This window comes from Hylobates moloch, unplaced genomic scaffold (assembly GCF_009828535.3).
Source record: "Hylobates moloch isolate HMO894 unplaced genomic scaffold, HMol_V3 SCAFFOLD_207, whole genome shotgun sequence".
Taxonomy (NCBI): Eukaryota; Metazoa; Chordata; class Mammalia; order Primates; family Hylobatidae; genus Hylobates; species Hylobates moloch.
Genome location: NW_026652482.1, coordinates 9,217 through 18,720, shown reverse-complemented (window position 1 = coordinate 18,720; position 9,504 = coordinate 9,217). Strand labels below are relative to the sequence as shown.

Here is a 9,504-nt window from a genome sequence, read left to right as displayed (position 1 = left end):
TGTCCCGAGAGAGTGTGCCCTGGCAGCTGTCGTCCGGAAAGAACTGGTCTGCTCACACTTGCTGGCTTGCGCATCAGGACTGGCTTTATCTCCTGACTCACGGTGCAAAGGCACTCTCTGCGAACGTTAAGTCCGTCCCCAGCGCTTGGAATCCTACGGCCCCAACAGCCGGATCCCCTCAGCCTTCCAGGTCCTCAACTCCCGCGGACACTGAGCAATGGCCTCCATGGGGCTACAGGTAATGGGCATCGCGCTGGCCGTCCTAGGCTGGCTGGCCGTCATGCTGTGCTGCGCGCTGCCCATGTGGCGCGTGACGGCCTTCATCGGCAGCAACATTGTCACCTCGCAGACCATCTGGGAGGGCCTGTGGATGAACTGCGTGGTGCAGAGCACCGGCCAGATGCAGTGCAAGGTGTACGACTCCCTGCTGGCGCTGCCGCAGGACCTGCAGGCGGCCCGCGCCCTCGTCATCATCAGCATCATCGTGGCCGCTCTGGGCGTGCTGCTGTCCGTGGTTGGGGGCAAGTGTACCAACTGCCTGGAGGATGAGAGCGCCAAGGCCAAGACTATGATCGTGGCGGGCGTGGTGTTCCTGTTGGCCGGCCTTATGGTGATAGTGCCCGTGTCCTGGACGGCCCACAACATCATCCAAGACTTCTACAACCCGCTGGTGGCCTCTGGGCAGAAGCGGGAGATGGGTGCCTCGCTCTACGTCGGCTGGGCCGCCTCTGGCCTGCTGCTCCTTGGCGGGGGGCTGCTTTGCTGCAACTGCCCACCCCGCACAGACAAGCCTTACTCCGCCAAGTATTCTGCCGCCCGCTCTGCTGCTGCCAGCAACTACGTGTAGGGTGCCACGGCTCCACTTTGTTCCTCTCTGCTTTGTTCTTCCCTGGACTGAGCTCAGCGCAGGCTGTGACCCCAGGAGGGCCCTGCCATGGGCCACTGGCTGCTGGGGACTGGGGACTGGGCAGAGACTGAGCCAGGCAGGAAGGCAGCAGCCTTCAGCCTCTCTGGCCCACTCGGACACCTTCCCAAGGCCGCCTCCTGCTAGCAAGAACAGAGTCCACCTTCCTCTGGATATTGGGGAGGCACGGAAGTGACAGGGTGTGGGGGTGGAGTGGGGAGCTGGCTTCTGCTGGCCAGGATGGCTCAACCCTGACTTTGGGATCTGCCTGCATTGGTGTTGGCCACTGTCCCCATTTACATTTTCCCCACTCCGTCTGCCTGCATCTCCTCTGTTCCGGGCAGGCCTTGATGTCACCTCTGGGACTGTGCCTTGCTCACCGAAACCCGCGCCCAGGAGTATGGCTGAGGCCTTGCCCACCCACCTGCCTGGGAAGTGCAGAGTGGATGGACGGGTTTAGAGGGGAGGGGTGAAGGCGATGTAAACAGGTTTGGGCAGTGGTGGGGGAGGGGGCCAGAGAGGCGGCTCAGGCTGCCCAGCTCTGTGGCCTCAGGACTCTCTGCCTCACCCACTTCAGCCCAAGGCCCCTGGAGACTGATCCCCTCTGAGTCCTCTGCACCTGCCAAGGACACTAACCAGCCTGGGAGGGTGGCAGGGAGGAGGGGACGGCTTCACCCTCGGAAGTCCTGGGGTTTTTCCTCTTCCTTCTTTGTGGTTTCTGTTTTGTAATTTAAGAAGATCTATTCATCACTGTAATTATTATTATTTTCTACAATAAATGGGACCTGTGCACAGGAGGAACTTTTATTGTCTCTGATTTCAGCTGTGGAGGTGGGTGGGGCAGGGCAGGAGGCCTGGGCGGGGGGGTCAGTGAGGGGCAGGACCACTGTTTTGGCCGGGACATAAACATTTTAAAAAAACAAAAAAAAACGAGATCCAGGGAATTGTGAAAAATTGGAGCTCGGCCAGGTGCAGTAGTGAGAGCCTGTAATCCCAGCACGTTAAAAAGGTCGAGGTGGGAGGATCGCTTGAGGCAGGACTTTGAGACCAGCCTGGGGAACATAGTGGCGCCATCTCTACAAAAAGTTAAAAAAATTAGCTGGGCGTGGTGGCTCATGCCTGTAATCCCTGTACTTGGGGAGGTCGAGGTAGGCGAATTGCTTGAGCCCAGGAGTTTGAAGCTGCAGTGAGCTTTGATCGCACCACTGCACTCCAGGCTGGGTGACGGGGCGAGACCTTATCTCTTAACGAAAAAAAAAAAAAAATCGAAACGGGCCTCCAAGGTATCACCTTAAAAAAGAAATTAAATGGGCCCCCAAGGTATCACCTTGTCCATTGTATGTGGGTTGGAGGGTAAAACCATATACAGGAAACAGTGTATGCCCGGGACCCCAGTGAAGGGTTGGGGACCCCAGGAGGGATGTCCCCATGTGGGCTCCCAGCTCCGAGGTATGGGCCACCTGCCACCCCCACCCCGCTGTTGTTCCAGCTTTATTTGGGCAGCCAGGCTGGTCTGTTCCTCTTTGCTGAGTCACGCTACAGGTCCCCCTTCCCAGCCTTTGCACAGCCGGTCCCTGCTTCCAGCCTGGAATGTCCCTTTTCCCTTCTCCACCCTTCTGGATCCTGCTTGTCCTGAAAGCCCAGCTCCCAGCCTCCTCCCCCATGAAGTCTTCCCACTGTCTTGGATGGAGAAATTATTATCAGCCCTGTTCACATCCCTGAGGTGCTGAGGGTCACCAAATGCCTTTCACCTGGAGGGCAGCCTTCAAGCCACGCCCAGAGCTCGGCATTCTGATCCCTTGATCGATGAGCAAACCAAGCGTGGCCCAGGCCCAGACCTACAGCTTGGGATTTTGGACTCCGAATTTGGGTGGGGGAGCTGTCCAGGACAGCGCTTTGGCCTCAGCAACCACTTGGGCTTGGCCTTGGCCGTGGGTCTCTGCCCTGCCACTGTTGTGCAAAGCATGTTCCAAGCTTGCTCAGGCTTCATTTTCTTGTCAGTAAGTTAGAGGTGAGTGGACCCAGCACCCTGGAAGGAGTGATCCAGGGAGGCCCCAGGAAGGGGTCTTCTCCATCACATCTTGCTTCTTTTTTTCTTTCTTTTTTTTTTTTTTTTTTTGAGACAGAGTCTTGCTCTGTTGCCCAGGCTGGAGTGCAGTGGTGTGCTCTAGGCTCACTGCAACCTCTGCCTCCCGGCAGGGGTTCAAGTGATTCTCCTGTCTCAGCCTCCCAAATAGCTGGGACTACAGGCATGCACCCACAGCACCTGGCTGATTTTTCCAATTTTGTTTTTTGAGACAGTCTCGCTCTGTCACCCAGTGGCGCCATCTCAGCTCACTGCAACCTCCGCCTCCTGGGTTCAAGCAATTCTCCTGCCTCAGCCTCGCAAGTAGCTGGGATTACAGGCGTGTGCTACCATGCCCAGCTAATTTTTATATTTTTAGTACAGACAGGGTTTTGCCATGTTGGCCAGGCTGGTCTCAAACTCCTGACCTCAAGTGATCCTCCCGCCTCGGCCTCTCAAAGTGCTAATTTTTACAATTTTTCTTTAAGATGGGAGTCTCACTATGTTGCTCAGGCTGGTCTTGAACTCGTGGTCTCAAGTGATCCTCCTGCCTTGGCCTCCCAAAGTGTTGGGATTACAGGTGTGAGCCACCATACCCTGCCACGTCTCGATTCTGGAACCCACAGTAACACAGGCCACTCTTTTCTGGGGCTACAGAACTGCGGAGCCATGAGTCCTTTGGCCCCTTCTGGGAGCTCATTTAATAGGCAGGGCATTTTTGAGGGGCAGGGTTGGTTCGAAAGTCCCATTTTACAGGGGAGGCAGAGGAGGCCCAGGAGATGGGCCCAGCTAAGGCCACATGGAGTCAGGGGCCAGCTGGGGGCTGGGGGCTGGATCTCACTTCCTCAACCTGGGTCACCTTCCGTTTTCGGTACAGGTAGACAATGCCGGAGATGAAGCCATCCTTGGCAGAGATGCCGGGTACCACCTCCAGCTCAGAGGTAGCCAGCTCCCAGTGGTCCACAGGCCAGGCCACCAGGCGCTCCCACGCCCCAGCCTGCTCCAGCCTGTCCAGGGTGGCCTCCAGAGCCTCCTTGTATTGAAGGTTGGAAGAGTTGGTCCTGGTGGTCAGACACACCAGCCCACCTAGGGGAGAGGGGTAGGTGAGGTGGGGGAGGGGCAGGAGCCACAGTCCTGGGCCATCTCTGCTGGGGATGGTTGTCCCTTCAAGGCAAGAAATTCTTCCAGCTTCCTTCCCAGGGCAGTCTTTCTGTGTCTTTTACATTGGGAATCCCTTTTTCTTTCTTTCTTTTTTTTTTGAGACTAAGTCTTGCTCTGTCACCCAGGCTGGAGTGCAATGGCATGCTCTTGGCTCACTTCAACCTCCGCCTCCCGGGTTCAAGTGATTCTCCTGTCTCAGCCTCCCTTGAGGCTGGGATTACAGGCACGTGCCACCACACCCGGCTATTTTGTATTTTTAGTAGAAACGGGGTTTTGCCATGTTGGCCAGGCTGGTCTCGAACTCTTGACCTCAGGTAATCTGCCCGCTGGGGATTACAGGCGTGAGCCACTGTGCCTGCCCACCCCCCCCTTTTTTTTTCTTTCTTGAGATAGGATCTCACCCTATTTCCCAGGCTGGAGTGCAGCAGCGCAATCATAGCTCACTGTAGCCTCCAACTCATGGGCTCAAGCAATCCTCCCACCTCAGCCTCCTGAGTAGCTGGGACCATAAGTGCTCACCACCACGCCTGGCTAATTAAACATTTTTTTTTTTTTTTTTGTAGAGATGGTGTCTTGCTATGTTGTCCAGGCTGCTCTTGAACTCCTGGGCTCGAGGGATCCTCCTGCCTCGGCTTCCCAAAGTGCTGGGATTATGGGGGTGAGCTACTGTGCCTGGTGGGGAATTCTTGACTTAATTCTCCTGGATTGAGGAGACGCCCTCCTCACCACTCACCCATGCCTCTGCCGGAGGATGTGACTGTGTCTGAATGGACAGGAAGAAAGCCCCCACGTGGGCTTTGGATCTTGGGCTATCCCTTCACCTCTCTGGGCCTCAGTTTCCCAGCTGGCACAGAGAGGATGATTATCTAACATCACAGGAAGGCTGGTATGTGTGTTTGAAGTGCCCTACAGTAAGTGCTGGCTGAATGGGCTTGTCACCTCAGGTCCAGGCACCTATAGTGTGCGTGCCCAGGGTGGCCTCAGGTGCACTGAGAAGGAGAGATGGGGAAGCCCCAATGACTGGTCTGGGAAGGTTTCCTGGAGGAGGGGGTAAGGAGAAGCAGGGCATTGCTGGTAGAAGGGAGCGCGGCGAGAGGAGAGGCTCCAGAGCAGGGGAGACTGTCACCCATGGGCAGCCTGATGGGGCTGAAGGGCTTAGCAAGCACAGGTTGGGCTAGGAAGTCCGATCCTGGCTGCTTCACCCAGTAGAAAGTTCCTGTCTTCTTGGGCCCAACTTCAACCTTTCCAGCTGACCTCATCCGTGTCCCTGCATTTGTCAGCCTTCAGGGCTCCCCGGATGCCTGCCCAGACCTGCCCAGGCTTAGCCACAGCCTCTGCTGGGCCTGGCAAGGGGTGCAGAGAGGGGAGGGAGAGGAAGCATTTTTACCTCTATGATTTCCTGTCCTGTAGCCAGCCAGTGCCTCCTCGTTCTCATGCTCAGCCCCTCTCCTTTCTGCCTTAGGGTGCGCCCCACGTGGATTCCTCACTTGGACTCGGAAATGCCTCTCTTCTCTACATTCTTGGAGCAGGGCCGGGCACAGTGGCTCATGTCTGTAATCCCAGCACTTTGGGAGGCCAAGGTGGGCGGATCACTTGAGGTCAGGAGTTCGAGACCAGCCTGGCCAACATGATGAAACCCCGTCTCTATTAAAAATACAAAAATTAGCTGGGCGTGGTGGTGGGCTCCTGTAATCCCAGCTACTTTGGAGCCTGAGGCAGGAGAATCTCTTGAACCTGGGAGGCGAAGGTTGCAGTGAGCTGAGATCGTGCCACTATACTCCAGCCTTGGCAACAGTGCGAGACTTTGTCTCAAATTAAATAAATAAATAAACAAACTCTGGGAGCAATGAGCACTCATGGCTCTCGTGGGGCCACCTCTGACCAGGCCCTGTGCTCTCTGGCCCCTTCCTGGGTCCCAGTGGGTTAGAGATCAAGGCCCAGAGGGCAGGGTCTGAGCCCTCTGCCCAGAGCAGAGAAAAGCACCGAGCAAGAACACAGCAGGAGATGGGAAACACACCTGCCTGGGCAGCTCGATGTGCAGAGTTTACAAACAGTGCTCACAGCTCTCATATCCCCTGAGCAGCCCCATATCCCAGATGAGAAGACTGAGACCAGGAAAGAGAAAGAGACGCCCCAAAGGCAGTCTATGAATGAGTGAGGAAGCAGGGAGAGGAAGGAACAGAACTGCGCCCTCACTGTGGGCCAGGACCAAAGCAAAAGCCTTACAGACAGGATTTCACCTGATTCTCACTGCAGTCCTATGGGGACGGGATTGTAGCATTTATACCACCTGGCTCCCAGGCTGGGAAATGGAGGCTTCAGAGGAGCGTGGAGTTGCTCCTGGTTGCCCATGGATAAGAGCCGAGCTGGCCACCTGTCTGCCCTGCCTGTTTGCCTGGGTCTGCTGTTGGTGGCTGGGATGTTAGGCTAGGTTGTGTGTGACGCTGGGCAGGACGCTGCCCCTCGCTTAGCCTGAGGGGCTCTGGGGCCTGTGTCTGCACTGTGCACAGGGGAAGGTATATGGTGATGGGGGTTGGGTGTGGTTGGCTGGGCTGCTCCTCACCTGGCTTGGTGACACGTAGGAGCTCAGGTATCGCATTGCAGGGCACCTGGCCATCACTGAGAGCACCGACTATCAGCACCGCATCGAAGGTCCCTGTGTATGAAGGGGGGGTGGGGACACGGTGTGATGCTTGGAAGGTACTTTGTCTATGGTGTGGCCTCAGACCACCCTAGGGGTGGGACGAGGCTACTACCCACATCTGCAGGACCCAGGTCCCCTGGAGGACAAGTGTGGCCCAGTTCTGGGCTGCAGTCAGATCGTGGGGTGCAGCGTTGAGTGAGGGACTGGGGGCTTAGTGTGGGAGGGGGATGGAGGATCAGCAAAGGAAAGGGCTTCATGAGGGTGGGCCTCGGGGTGTGGGGGTGGGAGACAAAGTACCTTCTGGGCTGGGCAGAGGCTCCTGGCCCAGGGTGCAGAGGCTGAGGCGCTGATAGAGGCCGCGGGCCCGGGCCTGTTCCAGCATCCCTGGGCTCCCATCCACCCCGTGCAGCTGGAGGAAGCCTCGAGCCCGCAGCTGGGGTAGGGGTGGGAGACTCAGTCATGGTTCACACCTGCCACTTCCCGGCTGGGTCCCTGCACCTTGGGAGGGCAGTGGACTCTGCACTGAATGTGGCCCATGCGTTTACTTTTTTAAATTTTTGAGACAAGGTCTCTCTCTGTCGCCCAAATTGGAGTGCAGTGGCGTGATCATAGCTCACTGCAGCGTTGAACTTCTGGGTTCAAGTGATCCTCCCACCTCAGCCTCCCATGTAGCTGGGACTACAGGCATGCACCACCCTGCCTAATTTTTAAATTTGTTTGTAGAGACAGGGATCTTGCTATGTTGCCCAGGCTGACCTCAAACTCCTGGCCTCAAGCTGTCCTCCTGCCTCGGCCTCCCAAAGTGCTAGGATTACAGGTGCGAGCCACACCATGCCTGGTCCTGTCTCATGCATGTGGAACAGTGAGTCTGAGGCATGGGGCAGGGTTCTGGAGCCAGGGGCAGTAGGAGATGAGGAAGTGCGGGGCTAAGGAGTAGGCAGGGGATCCGGAAGAGCCTCACCTCGGCAGCCACTAGGCCTGTGCCACAGGCCACGTCCAGGATCAGGGCACTGTGGGGCAGGCCTGGAAGGGCTTGTGTGAGGCAGTCCACTGCGAGGTGGGGCGCACGGTACTGCAGGGCGGCCACATCCTGGGGAAAGAGTGCCGGGCCTACAACACCAGTGCCCCAGTGTTTGGGGGATCTCCCTTGTGGGGTGGTCTCGGAGTCTGCCAGGCTAAGCTGTGTGTGCTGGGGATCAAGCCTGGCTGGGGCTACTGTGAGGGGACACCCAGGCATGAGGTGCTTCCCATTGCTAAAGGGCCAGGACTGGAGAGTTAGCCTCCAGCCCACTGTACGGTGGACTCAGCCCTCTAGGAACCTTCTCTCCTGGCCAAGCGGCTCTCTCTGCTGAGTCCACATGACTTTTTTTTTTTTTTTTTTTTTTTTTGAGACAGAGTCTCCCTCTGTCACTCAGGCTGGAGTGCAGTGATGAGATCTTGGCTCACTGCAACCTCTGTGTCCCAGATTCAAGCAATTCTCCTGCATCAGCCCCCCGAGTAGCTGGGATTACCAGGCGCCTGCCACCACGTGGGCCTGGCTAATTTTTGTATTTTTAGTAGAGACAGGGTTTCACCATGCTGGCCAGGCTGGTCTCGAACTCCTGACCTCAGGTGATCCGCCCACCTCGGCCTCCCAAAGAGCTTAGGATTACAGGCGTGTGAGCCACCGTGCCCGGCCCCACAGTGACTTCTCAATAGCACCTCCTCTAGGCAGCCCCTCCTCGGGAGGTCATGGCCCCTGATGGGGCTGCCAATCCAGAGCTGTGAGGCGGGTTCTGGAAGGGGCAGGACTGTAGGGTTCTTAGCCAGGCCTCACTTCATTCTCACAGCCGCCCCCGGGTGCGAGGCTGATTCCCCACTTTACAGGTAGAGAAATGGAGGCTGGTCTAGTGGAGACAAGGCCCCAGATGAGTTTACCTGGTCGTAGTCCAGAGCCCAGCGGTCATAGAAATGGAGCTTTTGGGCCAGGTCGGGGATGCCATGCGTGGTCCCGACTCGCGCCTGCACCTCGGGCAGGCTGCCTCCCTCCTCCTGGGCCATGCTCCTGTGGGGACACGGTTGCCCTGTCTCGAGGTCCACCTCAATCGCCCATCCCCTCCTTTCCCCCTTCCCTCCTCCCCCTGCAAAGGAGGCTGCCAGGCCACCAGCGCGACGCCTATCCCGGCCCCTATCCCAGATGGGGACACTGAGCGCAGAGAGGGCGGGCTTGGATATTTACACTCTGGGGCTGCAGGGCTGGGGGAAGGGCAAGGTGGGAGAAGGGGGTGCCCCGCGGCTGGAGGAAGGACCTGTCTTCCTCTTTCCCGCCCTCCGACTGGGAGAGGGTCGGAGGTGGGCGACATCCGGAGCGAAAGGGCCTCGAAGGAGGCCAGAGTCAGAACTCACAGCCAATCGAGCTCGCCTGGTGCGTGTGGGCAATGGGACTCGGGGCGGGGCCTGTGTCGGAGCCCTGGCCACACCCTCACCGCCTGCCCGCAATGATTGGCTTTCCGCTAAGAGAAAATAGCCACTCAAAGGAAGGCGCTGGCAGTCCGCCCCCCTACCGCCAGCCAATGAGCTCAAGGCTTGTGGCCCTCCTTCAGCCTGGGTAGAGCAGGGACTGCTGAGATGTTTTCCTGCTGTGCGTGTGTAGGGGCTTCTCCGTGGTCTGGCCCCGGCCTCCCCCTCCACCGCCAGGTAGCAGCACCTCCACCATGCCCCTCCAACTGCCCTCCTGCCTCCCGAAGTCCT

General features: G+C 57.8%; 2 protein-coding genes across 2 annotated transcripts; one reads left to right on the top strand and one right to left on the bottom strand.

Moving 5' to 3' along the window:
- Nucleotides 1–217: 217 nt before the first annotated feature.
- On the top strand, nt 218–847 carry LOC116464137 (claudin-4). The gene has a single exon (XM_032147404.3). The coding sequence runs from the start codon at nt 218–220 to the stop codon at nt 845–847; it is 630 nt and encodes a 209-aa protein (XP_032003295.1).
- An 899-nt stretch (nt 848–1,746) lies between these two features.
- LOC116464136 (methyltransferase-like protein 27) lies at nt 1,747–9,197 on the bottom strand. Its single transcript, XM_032147403.2, has 6 exons — nt 9,160–9,197; nt 8,692–8,818; nt 7,736–7,864; nt 7,072–7,207; nt 6,694–6,786; nt 1,747–4,055 (listed from the first exon to the last, which is right to left on the bottom strand). Exons 2-6 carry the CDS (start codon nt 8,812–8,814, stop codon nt 3,775–3,777), a joined length of 762 nt encoding a protein of 253 aa, XP_032003294.1. The 5' UTR covers nt 8,815–8,818; nt 9,160–9,197; the 3' UTR covers nt 1,747–3,774.
- Nucleotides 9,198–9,504: the final 307 nt, after the last annotated feature.